At 42.7% G+C, this 20,283-nt stretch overlaps 1 protein-coding gene across 3 annotated transcripts in view; it reads right to left on the bottom strand.

The window, feature by feature from the left end:
* Abcd3 (ATP binding cassette subfamily D member Pmp70) overlaps window positions 1-20,283 on the bottom strand; it is a 219,257-nt gene that overhangs the window by 72,672 nt on the left and 126,302 nt on the right. For all 3 annotated transcript variants that reach the window (XM_071686589.1, XM_071686580.1, XM_071686571.1), the window contains exon 8: window positions 1,185-1,397. In XM_071686589.1, the coding sequence (XP_071542690.1) occupies window positions 1,185-1,397 (213 nt within the window). The remainder of the gene's footprint in view (window positions 1-1,184; window positions 1,398-20,283) is intronic.

Here is a 20,283-nt window from a genome sequence, read left to right as displayed (position 1 = left end):
GTGCGCAGGAGGATGGATGTGCTGGAAATGAGATGTTTGAGGACAATGTGTGGTGTGAGGTGGTTTGATCGAGTGAGTAACGTAAGGGTAAGAGAGATGTGTGGAAATAAAAAGAGCGTGGTTGAGAGAGCAGAAGAGGGTGTTTTGAAGTGGTTTGGGCACATGGAGAGAATGAGTGAGGAAAGATTGACCAAGAGGATATATGTGTCGGAGGTGGAGGGAACGAGGAGAAGAGGGATACCAAATTGGAGGTGGAAAGATGGAGTGAAAAAGATTTTGTGTGATCGGGGCCTGAACATGCAGGAGGGTGAAAGGAGGGCAAGGAATAGAGTGAATTGGAGCGATGTGGTATACCGGGGTTGACGTGCTGTCAGTGGATTGAATCAAGGCATGTGAAGCGTCTGGGGTAAACCATGGAAAGCTGTGTAGGTATGTATATTTGCGTGTGTGGACGTATGTATATACATGTGTATGGGGGGGGGGGGGGTTGGGCCATTTCTTTCGTCTGTTTCCTTGCGCTACCTCGCAAACGCGGGAGACAGCGACAAAGTATAATAAAAAAAAAAAAAAATATATATATATATATATATACTTATCCTTGGGGATAGGGGATTAAGAATACTTCCCACGTATTCCCTGCGTGTCGTAGAGGGCGACTAAAAGGGGAGGGAGCGGGGGGCTGGAAATCCTCCCCTCTCGTTTTTTTTTAATTTTCCAAAAGAAGGAACAGAGGGGGCCAGGTGAGGATATTCCAAAAAAGGCCCAGTCCTCTGTTCTTAACGCTACCTCGCTAACGCGGGAAATGGCTAATAGTTTAAAAGAAAAAAGAAAGATATACATATATATATATATATATATATATATATATATATATATATATATATATATATATATTTTTTTTTTCTTCACACATATTCACCATTTCCCACATTAGCGAGGTGGCGTTAAGAACAGAGGACTGAGCCTAGAGGGAGTATCCTCACTTGGCCCCGTTCTCTGTTCCTTCTTTTGGAAAAATTAAAAAAGGAGGGGAGGATTTCCAGCCACCTACTTCCTTCCTTTTTAGTCGCCTTCTATGACACGCAGGGAATACATGGAAAGTATTCTTTCTCCCCTATCCCCAGGGATAATATATATACACACGAGTATAACTGTAAATCTTCAATTCTATGATAAAAACTTACAAGTCTTTTAAAAGAAGAATCAATGTTCTTTTTCTCTCGTATATTTCCCTGGTAGAATGCGACTTCCTCAGAATTGGTGATGAGACGTGAATTAACAAAGCGGAACTCTCCTTCAAGTCGTTGCTCTGTTACTGTCAGACGACTGATTGGGCGGCGTAAGTGGGTGAGGAGAGTTCCAGAGAGGATTAAGTAGAGAATCATCACAAATGGAGCCTGTATGGGTTAAAAAGAAAGTTTCAGCAAACACAACACAAAATTTAGTTTAAAAAACATATTATTACAATAATCATCATTACTATACCACCCCATGATCCCTTTATGGGGCTCCAGCAGCTTCAAGGCTGTTTCCCAATCAAAAGCAGAAAAATGAAGGAATGCTCTGAAGTGAGTAGTGAGTAGTTGTCCAAAAGTGATGGTACAACCTTGCTAAAGGTAACCTTTCACTCACAGTGTAACCATAAGCAGGTGGAATCCAATAACCCAACCTCCACCCCCCCAACAAACACACACACACACACACACACACACAATCCTACAAGAAAAAAGAGTGAGGGGTGATCGAATCAAAATCTTTAAGTTCTTGAAATAGATTGATGACATGGACAGTAATCAGTTTTTGAGAGATGTAGGGATAGAGCAGCCTAAGGACATAACATCAAATTAGGCAAAAGACTAGTTGAAAAATATGTAAAGAAGTACTTTTATGGTATAAGAGTGGTGGGTGAATGGAAAAAAATAACTGAGGACATAGTTAATGCAGACAGCATATATAAATTTAAGAAGTTTTTTTTTTTTTTTTTTTTATACTTTGTCGCTGTCTCCCGCGTTTGCGAGGTAGCGCAAGGAAACAGACGAAAGAAATGGCCCAACCCCCCCCATACACATGTACATACACACGTCCACACACGCAAATATACATACCTACACAGCTTTCCATGGTTTACCCCGGACGCTTCACATGCCTTGATTCAATCCACTGACAGCACGTCAACCCCTGTATACCACATCGCTCCAATTCACTCTATTCCTTGCCCTCCTTTCACCCTCCTGCATGTTCAGGCCCCGATCACACAAAATCCTTTTCACTCCATCTTTCCACCTCCAATTTGGTCTCCCTCTTCTCCTCGTTCCCTCCACCTCCAACACATATATCCTCTTGGTCAATCTTTCCTCACTCATTCTCTCCATGTGCCCAAACCATTTCAAAACACCCTCTTCTGCTCTCTCAACCACGCTCTTTTTATTTCCACACATCTCTCTTACCCTTACGTTACTTACTCGATCAAACCACCTCACACCACACATTGTCCTCAAACATCTCATTTCCAGCACATCCATCCTCCTGCGCACAACTCTATCCATAGCCCACGCCTCGCAACCATACAACATTGTTGGAACTACTATTCCTTCCAACATACCCATTTTTGCTTTCCGGGATAATGTTCTCGACTTCCACACATTTTTCAAGGCTCCCAAAATTTTCGCCCCCTCCCCCACCCTATGATCCACTTCCGCTTCCATGGTTCCATCCGCTGACAGATCCACTCCCAGATATCTAAAACACTTCACTTCCTCCAGTTTTTCTCCATTCAAACTCACCTCCCAATTGACTTGACCCTCAACCCTACTGTACCTAATAACCTTGCTCTTATTCACATTTACTCTTAACTTTCTTCTTCCACACACTTTACCAAACTCCGTCACCAGCTTCTGCAGTTTCTCACATGAATCCGCCACCAGCGCTGTATCATCAGCGAACAACAACTGACTCACTTCCCAAGCTCTCTCATCCCCAACAGACTTTATACTTGCCCCTCTTTCCAAGACTCTTGCATTTACCTCCCTAACAACCCCATCCATAAACAAATTAAACAACCATGGAGACATCACACACCCCTGCCGCAAACCTACATTCACTGAGAACCAATCACTTTCCTCTCTTCCTACACGTACACATGCCTTACATCCTCGATAAAAACTTTTCACTGCTTCTAACAACTTGCCTCCCACACCATATATTCTTAATACCTTCCACAGAGCATCTCTATCAACTCTATCATATGCCTTCTCCAGATCCATAAATGCTACATACAAATCCATTTGCTTTTCTAAGTATTTCTCGCATACATTCTTCAAAGCAAACACCTGATTCACACATCCTCTACCACTTCTGAAACCACACTGCTCTTCCCCAATCTGATGCTCTGTACATGCCTTCACCCTCTCAATCAATACTCTCCCATATAATTTACCAGGAATACTCAACAAACTTATACCTCTGTAATTTGAGCACTCACTCTTATCCCCTTTGCCTTTGTACAATGGCACTATGCACGCATTCCGCCAATCCTCAGGCATCTCACCATGAGTCATACATACATTAAATAACCTTACCAACCAGTCAACAATACAGTCACCCCCTTTTTTAATAAATTCCACTGCAATACCATCCAAACCTGCTGCCTTGCCGGCTTTCATCTTCCACAAAGCTTTTACTACCTCTTCTCTGTTTACCAAATCATTTTCCCTAACCCTCTCACTTTGCACACCACCTCAACCCAAACATCCTATATCTGCCACTCTGTCATCAGACACATTCAACAAACCTTCAAAATACTCATTCCATCTCCTTCTCACATCACCACTACTTGTTATCACCTCCCCATTTACGCCCTTCACTGAAGTTCCCATTTGCTCCCTTGTCTTACGCACCCTATTTACCTCCTTCCAGAACATCTTTTTATTCTCCCTAAAATTTACTGATAGTCTCTCACCCCAACTCTCATTTGCCCTTTTTTTAAGAAGTTGTATGATAGCAAATAATGTTCAAGAGATGGGGCTTCACTAGAGTAAAACCCTCCCCAACCAGTGCAAATACGTAATTACGCACACATTTTTTTTTAATACTTGTTTGCCATTTTCCATGTAAGCAAAGAAGCCCCATGAGTAGGAGAAAAAAAGGCCATATTTACTCATCCTTTCTCTAACTATGTGTAATGCACCAAAAGCCATAGACCCCTATTCACAAGCAGGCCCACAGACCTTTCTGTGATTTTCCCTTGCTGCTTTTATATGCCCTCAGTTAAGCTCAATGAAAGAAAGTCGACTCCTGTATACCAAATCACTCCAATTCATTCTATCCCATACAAGCCTTTCACCCTCCAGAATTTTCAGGTCCAATAACTCAAAATCTTTTTCACTCCACCCTTCCATCTCTAATTTGGTTTACCCCTTCTCTTTGTCCCATCCACTTCAGTCACATATATCCTCTCTGTCAACCTTTCCTTGCTCATTCTCTCCATATGGAAGTAAAGTCTCTTCAAAGAACTTTTGACTTCAAAGGAGTCGACATTTTTCTGCTACTGGAAATAGTGCAGCATTTAGAATGAAGTCCTGAGTAACTACAGGACTCATTTATGGAAGTGGTCCTGGGGTAACTGTAAGTAAATAATATTTATTCATTTATTATACTTTGTCGCTGTCTCCCACGTTAGCGAGGTAGCGCAAGGAAATAGACGAAAGAATGGCCCGACCCACCTACATATACATGTTTATACATACACATCCACACACGCACATATACATACCTATACATCTCAATGTATATATATATATATATATATATATATATATATATATATATATATCTTTCTTTCTTTCAAACTATTCGCCATTTCCCGCATTAGCAAGGTAGCGTTAAGAACAGAGGACTGGGCCTCTGAGGGAATATCCTCACCTGGCCCCCTTCTCTGTTCCTTCTTTTGGGAAAAAAAAAAAAAAAAAAAAAAAAAGAAGCTGGTGACTGAGTTTGGTAAAGTGTGTGAAAGAAGAAAGTTAAGAGTAAATGTGAATAAGAGCAAGGTTATTAGGTACAGTAGGGTTGAGGGTCAAGTCAATTGGGAGGTGAGTTTGAATGGAGAAAAACTGGAGGAAGTGAAGTGTTTTAGATATCTGGGAGTGGATCTGGCAGCGGATGGAACCATGGAAGCGGAAGTGGATCATAGGGTGGGGGAGGGGGCGAAAATTCTGGGAGCCTTGAAGAATGTGTGGAAGTCGAGAACATTATCTTGGAAAGCAAAAATGGGTATGTTTGAAGGAATAGTGGTTCCAATAATGTTGTATGGTTGCGAGGCGTGGGCTATGAATAGAGTTGTGCGCAGGAGGATGGATGTGCTGGAAATGAGATGTTTGAGGACAATGTGTGGTGTGAGGTGGTTTGATTGAGTAAGTAACGTAAGGGTAAGAGAGATGTGTGGAAATAAAAAGAGCGTGGTTGAGAGAGCAGAAGAGGGTGTTTTGAAATGGTTTGGGCACATGGAGAGAATGAGTGAGGAAAGATTGACCAAGAGGATATATGTGTCGGAGGTGGAGGGAACGAGGAGAAGAGGGAGATCAAATTGGAGGTGGAAAGATGGAGTGAAAAAGATTTTGTGTGATCGGGGCCTGAACATGCAGGAGGGTGAAAGGAGGGCAAGGAATAGAGTGAATTGGAGCGATGTGGTATACCGGGGTTGACGTGCTGTCAGTGGATTGAATCAAGGCATGTGAAGCGTCTGGGGTAAACCATGGAAAGCTGTGTAGGTATGTATATTTGCGTGTGTGGACGTATGTATATACATATGTATGGGGGTGGGTTGGGCCATTTCTTTCGTCTGTTTCCTTGCGCTACCTTGCAAACGCGAGAGACAGCAACAAAGCAAAAAAAAAAAAAAAAAAATATATATATATATATATATATATATATATATATATATATATATATATATATATATACACAGAAAGATATATACATATATACTCATGTACATAATTCATACTGTCTGCCCTTATTCATTCCCGTCGCCACCCCGCCACACGTGAAATAACAACCCCCTCCCCCCACATGTGCACGAGGCAGCACTAGGAAAAGACAACAAAGGCCACATTCGTTCACACTCAGTCTCTAGCTGTCATGTAATAATGCACCGAAACCACAGCTCCCTTTCCACATCCATACCCCACAGAACTTTTCATTGTTTACCCAAGATGCGTGTATGTGTAGGAAGAGAGGAAAAAGATTGGTTCTCAGTGAATGTTGGTTTGTGGCAGGGGTGCGTGATGTCTCCATGGTTGTTTATTTTGTTTATGTGTGGGGTTGTTAGGGAGGTGAATGCAAGAGTTTTGGAAAGAGGGGCAAGTATGCAGTCAGTTGTGGATGGGAGAGCTTGGGAAGTGAGTTGGTTGTTGTTCGCTGATGATACAGCGCTGGTGGCTGATTCCGGTAAGAAACTGCAGAAGCTGGTGACTGAGTTTGGTGAAGTGTGTGAAAAAAGAAAGCTGAGAGTAAATGCGAATAAGAGCACGGTTATTAGGTACAGTAGGGTTGAGGGACAAGTCAATTGGGAGGTAAGTTTGAATGGAGAAAAACTGGAGGAAGTGAAGTGTTTTAGATATCTGAGAGTGGATTTGGCAGCAGATGGAACCATGGAAGCGGAAGTGAATAGTAGGGTGGTAGAGGGGCGAAAGTTCTGGGAGCGTTGAAGAATGTGTGGAAGTCGAGAACGTTATCTTGGAAAGCAAAAATGGGTATGTTTGAAGGAGTAGTGGTTCCAACAATGTTATATGGTTGCGAGGCGTGGGCTATCGATAGAGATGTGCAGAGGAGGGTGGATGTGCTGGAAATGAGATGTTTGAGGACAATATGTGGTGTGAGGTGGTTTGATCGAGTAAGTAATGAAAAGGTAAGAGAGAGATGTGTGGTAATATAAAGAGTGTGGTTGAGAGAGCAGAAGAGGGTGTTTTGAAATGGTTTGGTCACATGGAGAGAATGAGTGAGGAAAGATTGACCAAGAGGATATATGTGTCAGAGGTGAAGGGAATGACGAGAAGTGGGAGACCAAATTGGAGGTGGAAAGATGGAGTGAAAAAGATTTTGAGTGATCGGGGCCTGAAAATGCAGGAGGGTGAAAGGCGTGCAAGGAATAGAGTGCATTGGAACAATGTGGTATACCAGGGTCAATGGATTTAACCATGGCATGTGAAGCGTCTGGGGTAAACCATGGAAAGTTCTGTGGGGCCTGGATGTGGAAAGGGAGCTGTGGATTCAGTGCATTATCCATGACAGCTAGAGACTGGGTGTGAACGAATGTGGCCTTTGTTGTCTTTTCCTAGCGCTACCTCATGCACATGCGGGGGGAGGGGGTTGTCATTTCATGTGTGGCGGGGTGGCAACGGGAATGAATAAGGGCAGACAGTATGAATTATGTACATGTGTATGTATGTATATGTCTGTGTGTGTATATATAAATATATGTATACGTTGAGATGTATAGGCATGGATATGTGCGTGTGTGGACGTGTATGTATATACATGTGTATGTGGGTGGGTTGGGCCATTCTGTTTCCATGCACTACCTCACTAAAGCTGGAGACAGCGACAAAGTATAACAAATGAATAAATAAATATATGTGTGTGTGTATATGAGTGGATGGGTCATTCTTCATCTGTTTCCTGGCACTACCTCGCTGACACGGGAAACAGCGATTATGTATAATAAAAAAAAATCTAATAATAATCATCTATATTCATTTATCATACTTAACTGCCACCTACCACATTAATGAGGTAGTGCAAGGAAACAGAAGAGGAATGGCCCAACCCATCCACATACATATACACAGACTGATACATATATACACATGTACATATCCATACTTGCTGCCTTCATCCAAACCCATCACCATCCCGCCACACACGAAATAGCATGCCCCCCTCCAGCAAGGCAGCGCCACGAAGACAAAAAAGGCCACATTCGTTCACACTCAAGTCTCTAGCTGTTATGTGTAATGCACTGAAACTACAGCTCCATTTCCACATCCATGCCCCACAGACTTTCCACAGTTTACCCCAGATGCTTCACATGCCCTGGTTCAATCCATTCACAGCACGTTGACCCCGGTATACCACATAGTTCCAATTCACTATATTCCTTGCACGCCTTTCACCTTCCTGCATGCTCAGGCCCTGATCACTCAAAGTCTTTTTCACTCCATCCTTCCACCTCCAATTTGGTCTCCTGCTTCTACTTCTTCCCTCCATCTCTGATACGTATATCCTCTTTGTCAATCTTTCCTCACTGATTCTCTCCATATGTCCAAACCATTTCAACACACCCTCTTCTGCTCTCTCAACCAAACTCTTTTTATTACCACAAATCTCTCTTACCCTTTCAACTTACTCGATCAAACCACCTCATACCACATATTGTCCTCAAACATTTCATTTCCAACACATCCACCCTCCTCATAACAACACTATCTATAGCCTATGCCTCACAACCATATAACATTGTTGGAACACTATTCCTTCAAACATACCAATTTTTGCTTTCCGGGATGACGTTCTCGCCTTCCACACATTCTTCAACACTCCCAGAACCTTTTCTCCTTCCCCCACCCTGTGACTCACTTCCACTTCCATGGTTCCATCCGCTGCTAAGTCCACTCTCAGATATCTAAAACACTTCATTTCCTCGTTTTTCTCCATTCAAACTAACCTCTCAATCAACTTGTCCCTCAACCCTACTGAACCTAATAACCTTCCTCTTATTCACATTTACTCTCAGCTTTCTTCTTTGACATACTTTACCAAACTCAGTCACCAACTTCTGCAGGTTCTCACTTGAATCAGCAACCAGTACTGTATCATCAGCAAACAACAACTGACTCACTTCCCAAGCCCTCTCATCCACGACAGACTGAATACTTGCCCCTCTCTGCAAAACTCTTGCATTCACCTCCCTAACAACCCCATCCATAAACAAAATAAACAACCATGGAGACATCATGCACCCCTGCTGCGAACTGACATTCACTGGGAACCAATCACTTTCTTCCTACTCGTACACATGACTTACATCCTTGGTAAGAACTTTTCACTGTTTCTAGCAAATTACCTCCCACACCATATACTCTTAAAACCTTCCACAAAGCATCTCCATCCACCAGATCATATACCTTCACCAGATCCATAAATGCTATATACAAATCCATTTGTTTTTCTAAGTATTTCTCATGCACATTCTTCAAAGTAAACATCTGATCCACACATCCTCTACCACTTCTGAAACCACACTGCTCTTCCCTAATCTGATAATCTGTAAATGCCTTCACCCTCTCAATCAATACCCTCCCATATAATTTCCCAGGAAAACTTAACACTCTTATGTCTCTGTAATTTGAACACTCACCTTTATCCCCTTTGCCTTTGTACAATTGCACTATGCATGCATTCTGCCAATCTTCAGGCACTTCACCAAGATCCATACATACACTGAATACCCTTACCAACCAGTCAACAACCCAGTCATCCCCTTTTTGATAAATTGCACTGCAATACTATCCAAGCCAGCCGCCTTGCCGGTTTTCATCTTCCGCAAAGCTTTCACTACCTCTTCTCTATTCATCAAACCATTCTCCCTGATCCTCTCACTTCGCACACCATCCCGACCAAAACACCTTATATCTGCCACTCTATCATCAAACACATTCGACAAACCTTCAAAATATTCACTCCATCTCCTTCTCACTTCATCACTACTTGTTATTACCTCCTCATTTGCCCCCTTCACTGATGTTCCCATTAGTTCTCTGGTCTTCTGCAGTTAATTTACCTCCTTCCAACACATCTGTTTATTTTACCTAAAATTTAATGATACTCTCTCGCCCCAACTCTCATTTGCCCTCTTTTTCACCTCTTGCACCTTTCTCTTAACCTCTTGCCTCTTTCTCTAATACATCTCCCAGTCATTTGCATTACTTACCTGCAAAAATCGTCCAAACACCTCTCTCTTCTATTTCACTTACAATCTTACTTCTTCATCCCACCAATCACTACCCTTTCTAATCTGTCCACCTCCCACCTTTCTCACACCACATGCATCTTTTGAGCAAACCATCACTGCTTCCCTAAATGCATCCCATTCCTCACCCAATCCCTTACATCATTTGCTCTCACCTCTTGCCATTCTCCCACAAGTCTCCTTTCCAAGCTCACTTACTCTCACCATTCTCTTCACCCTAACATTCTCTCTTTTCTGAAAACCTCTACAAATCTTCACTTTTGCCTCCTCAAGATAGTGATCATACATACCTCCAGCTGCCCCTCTCAGCACATTGACATCTAAAAGTCTCTTTTACACACCTATCAATTAACATGTACTCCACTGATGCCCTCTGGCCATCTCTCCTACTCACATACGTATACTCATGTATATCTCTCTTTTTAAACCAGGTATTGCCAAACACCAGTCCTTTTTCAGAACAAAAATCCAAAAGCTCTTCACCATTTCCATTTACAACACTGAAAACCCCAAGTACACCAATCATACCCTCAACTCCTACATTACTCACCTTTGCATTCAAATCCCATCACTATAACTTGGTCTCGTGCATCAAAGCTGCTAACGCACTCACTCAGCTGCTCCCAAAACACTTGCCTCTCATGGTCTTTCTTCTCATGACCATGTGCATAGGCACCAACAATCACCCAACTCTCTCCATCCAATTTCAGTTTTACCCATTTCAATCTAAAGTTTACTTTCTTACATTCTGTCACATATTCCCCAAACTCCTGCTTCAGGAGGAGTGCTACTCCTTCCTTCGCTCTTGTCCTCTCACTAACCCCTGACTTTACTCCCAAGACAATGCCAAACCACTCTTCCCCTTTACCCTTGAGCTTTGTTTCACTCAGAGCCAAAACATCCAGGTTTCTTTCCTCAAACATACTACCTATCTCTCCTTTTTTCTCATCTTGGTTGCATCCACACACATTCAGACACCCTAATCTGAGGCTTCAAGGAGGATGAGCACTCCCCGCATGACCCCTTCTGTTTCCTCTTTTAGAAAGTTAAATACAAGGAGGGGAGGGTTTCCAGCCCCCGACTCCCGCCCCATTTAGTCGCCTTCTACAATATGCGGGAATATATCGGAAGCATCTTTACCTATTTATTCATTTATCTATATTTATCTATAAAGTCAGGGGTTAGTGAGAGGACAAGAGCAAGGGAAGGAGTAGCAGTACTCCTGAAACAGGAGTTGTGGGAGTATGTCATAGAATGTAAGAAAGTAAATTCTCGATTAATATGGGTAAAACTGAAAGTTGATGGAGAGAGATGGGTGAATATTGGTGCATATGCACCTGAGCATGAGAAGAAAGATCATGAGAGGCAAGTGTTTTGGGAGCAGCTGAATGAGTGTGTTAGTGGTTTTGATGCACGAGACCGGGTTATAGTGATGGGTGATTTGAATGCAAAGGTGAGTAATGTGGCAGTTGAAGGAATAATTGGTATACATGGGGTGTTCAGTGTTGTAAATGGAAATGGTGAAGAGCTTGTAGATTTATGTGCTGAAAAAGGACTGGTGATTGGGAATACCTGGTTTAAAAAGCGAGATATACATAAGTATATGTATGTAAGTAGGAGAGATGGCCAGAGAGCGTTACTGGATTACGTGTTAATTGACAGGCACGCAAAAGAGAGACTTTTGGATGTTAATGTGCTGAGAGGTGCAACTGGAGGGATGTCTGATCATTATCTTGTGGAGGCTAAGGTGAAGATTTGTATGGGTTTTCAGAAAAGAAGAGTGAATGTTGGGGTGAAGAGGGTGGTGAGAGTAAGTGAGCTTGGGAAGGAGACTTGTGTGAGGAAGTACCAGGAGAGACTGAGTACAGAATGGAAAAAGGTGAGAACAATGGAAGTAAGGGGAGTGGGGGAGGAATGGGATGTATTTAGGGAATCAGTGATGGATTGCGCAAAAGATGCTTGTGGCATGAGAAGAGTGGGAGGTGGGTTGATTAGAAAGGGTAGTGAGTGGTGGGATGAAGAAGTAAGATTATTAGTGAAAGAGAAAGAGAGGCATTTGGACGATTTTTGCAGGGAAAAAATGCAATTGAGTGGGAGATGTATAAAAGAAAGAGACAGGAGGTCAAGAGAAAGGTGCAAGAGGTGAAAAAGAGGGCAAATGAGAGTTGGGGTGAGAGAGTATCATTAAATTTTAGGGAGAATAAAAAGATGTTCTGGAAGGAGGTAAATAAAGTGCGTAAGACAAGGGAGCAAATGGGAACTTCAGTGAAGAGCGTAAATGGGGAGGTGATAACAAGTAGTGGTGATGTGAGAAGGAGATGGAGTGAGTATTTTGAAGGTTTGTAGAATGTGTTTGATGATAGAGTGGCAGATATAGGGTGTTTTGGTCGAGGTGGTGTGCAAAGTTAGAGGGTTAGGGAAAATGATTTGGTAAACAGAGAAGGGGTAGTAAAAGCTTTGCGGAAGATGAAAGCCGGCAAGGCAGCAGGTTTGGATGGTATTGCAGTGGAATTTATCAAAAAAGGGGGTGACTGTATTATTGACTGGTTGGTAAGGTTATTTAATGTATGTATGACTCATGGTGAGGTGCCTGAAGATTGGCAGAATGCGTGCATAGTGCCTTTGTACAAAGGCAAAGGGGATAAGAGTGAGTGCTCAAATTACAGAGGTATAAGTTTGTTGAGTATTCCTGGTAAATTATATGGGAGGGTATTGATTGAGAGGGTGAAGGCATGTACAGAGCATCAGATTGGGGAAGAGCAGTGTGGTTTCAGAAGTGGTAGAGGATGTGTGGATAAGGTGTTTGCTTTGATGAATGCATGTGAGAAATACTGAGAAAAGCAAATGGATTTGTATGTAGCATTTATGGATCTGGAGAAGGCATATGATAGAGTTGATAGAGATGCTCTGTGGAAGGTATTAAGAATATATGGTGTGGGAGGCAAGTTGTTAGAAGCAGTGAAAAGTTTTTATCGAGGATGTAAGGCATGGGTACGTGTAGGAAAAGAGGAAAGTGATTGGTTCTCAGTGAATGTAGGTTTGCGGCAGGGGTGTGTGATGTCTCCATGGTTGTTTAATTTGTTTATGGATGGGGTTGTTAGGGAGGTGAATGCAAGAGTTTTGGAAAGAGGGGCAAGTATGAAGTCTGTTGGGGATGAGAGAGCTTGGGAAGTGAGTCAGTTGTTGTTCGCTGATGATACAGCGCTGGTGGCTGATTCATGTGAGAAACTGCAGAAGCTGGTGACTGAGTTTGGGAAAGTGTGTGAAAGAAGAAAGTTAAGAGTAAATGTGAATAAGAGCAAGGTAATTAGGTACAGTAGGGTTGAGGGTCAAGTCAATTGGGAGGTAAGTTTGAATGGAGAAAAACTGGAGGAAGTAAAGTGTTTTAGATATCTGGGAGTGGATCTGGCAGCGGATGGAACCATGGAGCGGAAGTGGATCATAGGGTGGGGGAGGGGGCGAAAATCTGAGAGCCTTGAAGAATGTGTGGAAGTCGAGAACATTATCTCGGAAAGCAAAAATGGGTATGTTTGAAGGAATAGTGGTTCCAACAATGTTGTATGGTTGCGAGGCGTGGGCTATGGATAGAGTTGTGCAGAGGAGGATGGATGTGCTGGAAATGAGATGTTTGAGGACAATATGTGGTGTGAGGTGGTTTGATCGAGTAAGTAATGTAAGGGTAAGAGAGATGTGTGGAAATAAAAAGAGCGTGGTTGAGAGAGCAGAAGAGGGTGTTTTGAAGTGGTTTGGGCACATGGAGAGAATGAGTGAGGAAAGATTGACCAAGAGGATATATGTGTCGGAGGTGGAGGGAACGAGGAGATGTGGGAGACCAAATTGGAGGTGGAAAGATGGAGTGAAAAAGATTTTGAGTGATCGGGGCCTGAAAATGCAGGAGGGTGAAAGGCGTGCAAGGAATAGAGTGCATTGGAACAATGTGGTATACCAGGGTCAATGGATTTAACCATGTCATGTGAAGCGTCTGGGGTAAACCATGGAAAGTTCTGTGGGGCCTGGATGTGGAAAGGGAGCTGTGGATTCGGTGCATTATCCATGACAGCTAGAGACTGGGTGTGAACGAATGTGGCCTTTGTTGTCTTTTCCTAGCGCTACCTCATGCACATGCGGGGGGAGGGGGTTGTCATTTCATGTGTGGCGGGGTGGCAACGGGAATGAATAAGGGCAGACAGTATGAATTATGTACATGTGTATGTATGTATATGTCTGTGTGTGTATATATAAATATATGTATACGGTGAGATGTATAGGCATGGATATGTGCGTGTGTGGACGTGTATGTATATACATGTGTATGTGGGTGGGTTGGGCCATTCTTTCATGTTTCCTTGCACTACCTCACTAAAGCTGGAGACAGCGACAAAGTATAACAAATGAATAAATAAATATATGTGTGTGTGTATATGAGTGGATGGGTCATTCTTCATCTGTTTCCTGGCACTACCTCGCTGACACGGGAAACAGCGATTATGTATAATAAAAAAAAATCTAATAATAATCATCTATATTCATTTATCATACTTAACTGCCACCTACCACATTAATGAGGTAGTGCAAGGAAACAGAAGAGGAATGGCCCAACCCATCCACATACATATACACAGACTGATACATATATACACATGTACATATCCATACTTGCTGCCTTCATCCAAACCCATCACCATCCCGCCACACACGAAATAGCATGCCCCCCTCCAGCGAGGCAGCGCCACGAAGACAAAAAAGGCCACATTCGTTCACACTCAAGTCTCTAGCTGTTATGTGTAATGCACTGAAACTACAGCTCCATTTCCACATCCATGCCCCACAGACTTTCCACAGTTTACCCCAGATGCTTCACATGCCCTGGTTCAATCCATTCACAGCACGTTGACCCCGGTATACCACATAGTTCCAATTCACTATATTCCTTGCACGCCTTTCACCCTCCTGCATGCTCAGGCCCTGATCACTCAAAGTCTTTTTCACTCCATCCTTCCACCTCCAATTTGGTCTCCTGCTTCTACTTCTTCCCTCCATCTCTGATACGTATATCCTCTTTGTCAATCTTTCCTCACTGATTCTCTCCATATGTCCAAACCATTTCAACACACCCTCTTCTGCTCTCTCAACCAAACTCTTTTTATTACCACAAATCTCTCTTACCCTTTCAACTTACTCGATCAAACCACCTCATACCACATATTGTCCTCAAACATTTCATTTCCAACACATCCACCCTCCTCATAACAACACTATCTATAGCCTATGCCTCACAACCATATAACATTGTTGGAACACTATTCCTTCAAACATACCAATTTTTGCTTTCCGGGATGACGTTCTCGCCTTCCACACATTCTTCAACACTCCCAGAACCTTTTCTCCTTCCCCTACCCTGTGACTCACTTCCACTTCCATGGTTCCATCCGCTGCTAAGTCCACTCCCAGATATCTAAAACACTTCATTTCCTTGTTTTTCTCCATTCAAACTAACCTCTCAATCAACTTGTCCCTCAACCCTACTGAACCTAATAACCTTCCTCTTATTCACATTTACTCTCAGCTTTCTTCTTTGACATACTTTACCAAACTCAGTCACCAACTTCTGCAGGTTCTCACTTGAATCAGCCACCAGTACTGTATCATCAGCAAACAACAACTGACTCACTTCCCAAGCCCTCTCATCCACGACAGACTGAATACTTGCCCCTCTCTGCAAAACTCTTGCATTCACCTCCCTAACAACCCCATCCATAAACAAAATAAACAACCATGGAGACATCACGCACCCCTGCTGCGAACTGACATTCACTGGGAACCAATCACTTTCTTCCTACTCGTACACATGACTTACATCCTTGGTAAGAACTTTTCACTGTTTCTAGCAAATTACCTCCCACACCATATACTCTTAAAACCTTCCACAAAGCATCTCTATCCACCAGATCATATACCTTCACCAGATCCATAAATGCTATATACAAATCCATTTGTTTTTCTAAGTATTTCTCATGCACATTCTTCAAAGTAAACATCTGATCCACACATCCTCTACCACTTCTGAAACCACACTGCTCTTCCCTAATCTGATAATCTGTAAATGCCTTCACCCTCTCAATCAATACCCTCCCATATAATTTCCCAGGAAAACTTAACACTCTTATGTCTCTGTAATTTGAACACTCACCTTTATCCCCTTTGCTTTTGTACAATTGCACTATGCATGCATTCTGCCAATCTTCAGGCACTTCACCAAGATCCATACATACACTGAATACCCTTACCAACCAGTCAACAACACAGTCATCCCCTTTTTGATAAATTGCACTGCAATACTATCCAAGCCTGCCGCCTTGCCGGTTTTCATCTTCCGCAAAGCTTTCACTACCTCTTCTCTATTCATCAAACCATTCTCCCTGATGCTCTCACTTCGCACACCATCCCGACCAAAACACCTTATATCTGCCACTCTATCATCAAACACATTCGACAAACCTTCAAAATATTCACTCCATCTCCTTCTCACTTCATCACTCCTTGTTATTACCTCCTCATTTGCCCCCTTCACTGATGTTCCCATTAGTTCTCTGGTCTTCTGCACTTAATTTACCTCCTTCCAACACATCTGTTTATTTTACCTAAAATTTAATGATACTCTCTCGCCCCAACTCTCATTTGCCCTCTTTTTCACCTCTTGCACCTTTCTCTTAACCTCTTGCCTCTTTCTCTAATACATCTCCCAGTCATTTGCATTACTTACCTGCAAAAATCGTCCAAACACCTCTCTCTTCTATTTCACTTACAATCTTACTTCTTCATCCCACCAATCACTACCCTTTCTAATCTGTCCACCTCCCACCTTTCTCACACCACATGCATCTTTTGAGCAAACCATCACTGCTTCCCTAAATGCATCCCATTCCTCACCCAATCCCTTACAACATTTGCTCTCACCTCTTGCCATTCTCCCACAAGTCTCCTTTCCAAGCTCACTTACTCTCACCATTCTCTTCCCCCTAACATTCTCTCTTTTCTGAAAACCTCTACAAATCTTCACTTTCGCCTCCTCAAGATAGTGATCATACATACCTCCAGCTGCCCCTCTCAGCACATTAACATCTAAAAGTCTCTTTTACACACCTATCAATTAACATGTACTCCACTGATGCCCTCTGGCCATCTCTCCTACTCACATACGTATACTCATGTATATCTCTCTTTTTAAACCAGGTATTGCCAAACACCAGTCCTTTTTCAGAACAAAAATCCAAAAGCTCTTCACCATTTCCATTTACAACACTGAAAACCCCAAGTACACCAATCATACCCTCAACTCCTACATTACTCACCTTTGCATTCAAATCCCATCACTATAACCTGGTCTCGTGCATCAAAGCTGCTAACGCACTCACTCAGCTGCTCCCAAAACACTTGCCTCTCATGGTCTTTCTTCTCATGACCATGTGCATAGGCACCAACAATCACCCAACTCTCTCCATCCAATTTCAGTTTTACCCACTTTCAATCTAAAGTTTACTTTCTTACATTCTGTCACATATTCCCCAAACTCCTGCTTCAGGAGGAGTGCTACTCCTTCCTTCGCTCTTGTCCTCTCACTAACCCCTGACTTTACTCCCAAGACAATGCCAAACCACTCTTCCCCTTTACCCTTGAGCTTTGTTTCACTCAGAGCCAAAACATCCAGGTTTCTTTCCTCAAACATACTACCTATCTCTCCTTTTTTCTCATCTTGGTTGCATCCACACACATTCAGACACCCTAATCTGAGGCTTCAAGGAGGATGAGCACTCCCCGCATGACCCCTTCTGTTTCCTCTTTTAGAAAGTTAAATACAAGGAGGGGAGGGTTTCCAGCCCCCGACTCCCGCCCCATTTAGTCGCCTTCTACAATATGCGGGAATATATCGGAAGCATCTTTACCTATTTATTCATTTATCTATATTTATCTATAAAGTCAGGGGTTAGTGAGAGGACAAGAGCAAGGGAAGGAGTAGCAGTACTCCTGAAACAGGAGTTGTGGGAGTATGTCATAGAATGTAAGAAAGTAAATTCTCGATTAATATGGGTAAAACTGAAAGTTGATGGAGAGAGATGGGTGAATATTGGTGCATATGCACCTGAGCATGAGAAGAAAGATCATGAGAGGCAAGTGTTTTGGGAGCAGCTGAATGAGTGTGTTAGTGGTTTTGATGCACGAGACCGGGTTATAGTGATGGGTGATTTGAATGCAAAGGTGAGTAATGTGGCAGTTGAAGGAATAATTGGTATACATGGGGTGTTCAGTGTTGTAAATGGAAATGGTGAAGAGCTTGTAGATTTATGTGCTGAAAAAGGACTGGTGATTGGGAATACCTGGTTTAAAAAGCGAGATATACATAAGTATATGTATGTAAGTAGGAGAGATGGCCAGAGAGCGTTACTGGATTACGTGTTAATTGACAGGCGCGCAAAAGAGAGACTTTTGGATGTTAATGTGCTGAGAGGTGCAACTGGAGGGATGTCTGATCATTATCTTGTGGAGGCTAAGGTGAAGATTTGTATGGGTTTTCAGAAAAGAAGAGTGAATGTTGGGGTGAAGAGGGTGGTGAGAGTAAGTGAGCTTGGGAAGGAGACTTGTGTGAGGAAGTACCAGGAGAGACTGAGTACAGAATGGAAAAAGGTGAGAACAATGGAAGTAAGGGGAGTGGGGGAGGAATGGGATGTATTTAGGGAATCAGTGATGGATTGCGCAAAAGATGCTTGTGGAATGAGAAGAGTGGGAGGTGGGTTGATTAGAAAGGGTAGTGAGTGGTGGGATGAAGAAGTAAGATTATTAGTGAAAGAGAAAAGAGAGGCATTTGGACGATTTTTGCAGGGAAAAAATGCAATTGAGTGGGAGATGTATAAAAGAAAGAGACAGGAGGTCAAGAGAAAGGTGCAAGAGGTGAAAAAGAGGGCAAATGAGAGTTGGGGTGAGAGAGTATCATTAAATTTTAGGGAGAATAAAAAGATGTTCTGGAAGGAGGTACATAAAGTGCGTAAGACAAGGGAGCAAATGGGAACTTCAGTGAAGAGCGTAAATGGGGAGGTGATAACAAGTAGTGGTGATGTGAGAAGGAGATGGAGTGAGTATTTTGAAGGTTTGTAGAATGTGTTTGATGATAGAGTGGCAGATATAGGGTGTTTTGGTCGAGGTGGTGTGCAAAGTTAGAGGGTTAGGGAAAATGATTTGGTAAACAGAGAAGGGGTAGTAAAAGCTTTGCGGAAGATGAAAGCCGGCAAGGCAGCAGGTTTGGATGGTATTGCAGTGGAATTTATTAAAAAAGGGGGTGACTGTATTATTGACTGGTTGGTAAGGTTATTTAATGTATGTATGACTCATGGTGAGGTGCCTGAAGATTGGCAGAATGCGTGCATAGTGCCTTTGTACAAAGGCAAAGGGGATAAGAGTGAGTGCTCAAATTACAGAGGTATAAGTTTGTTGAGTATTCCTGGTAAATTATATGGGAGGGTATTGATTGAGAGGGTGAAGGCATGTACAGAGCATCAGATTGGGGAAGAGCAGTGTGGTTTCAGAAGTGGTAGAGGATGAGTGGATCAGGTGTTTGCTTTGATGAATGCATGTGAGAAATACTTGGAAAAGCAAATGGATTTGTATGTAGCATTTATGGATCTGGAGAAGGCATATGATAGAGTTGATAGAGATGCTCTGTGGAAGGTATTAAGAATATATGGTGTGGGAGGCAAGTTGTTAGAAGCAGTGAAAAGTTTTTATCGAGGATGTAAGGCATGGGTACGTGTAGGAAAAGAGGAAAGTGATTGGTTCTCAGTGAATGTAGGTTTGCGGCAGGGGTGTGTGATGTCTCCATGGTTGTTTAATTTGTTTATGGATGGGGTTGTTAGGGAGGTGAATGCAAGAGTTTTGGAAAGAGGGGCAAGTATGAAGTCTGTTGGGGATAAGAGAGCTTGGGAAGTGAGTCAGTTGTTGTTCGCTGATGATACAGCGCTGGAGGCTGATTCATGTGAGAAACTGCAGAAGCTGGTGACTGAGTTTGGGAAAGTGTGTGAAAGAAGAAAGTTAAGAGTAAATGTGAATAAGAGCAAGGTAATTAGGTACAGTAGGGTTGAGGGTCAAGTCAATTGGGAGGTAAGTTTGAATGGAGAAAAACTGGAGGAAGTAAAAGTGTTTTAGATATCTGGGAGTGGATCTGGCAGCGGATGGAACCATGGAGCGGAAATGGATCATAGGGTGGGGGA

This window comes from Panulirus ornatus, chromosome 3 (genome assembly GCF_036320965.1).
Source record: "Panulirus ornatus isolate Po-2019 chromosome 3, ASM3632096v1, whole genome shotgun sequence".
Lineage (NCBI taxonomy): Eukaryota > Metazoa > Arthropoda > Malacostraca > Decapoda > Palinuridae > Panulirus > Panulirus ornatus.
This window is presented reverse-complemented; position numbering and strand designations above follow the sequence as displayed.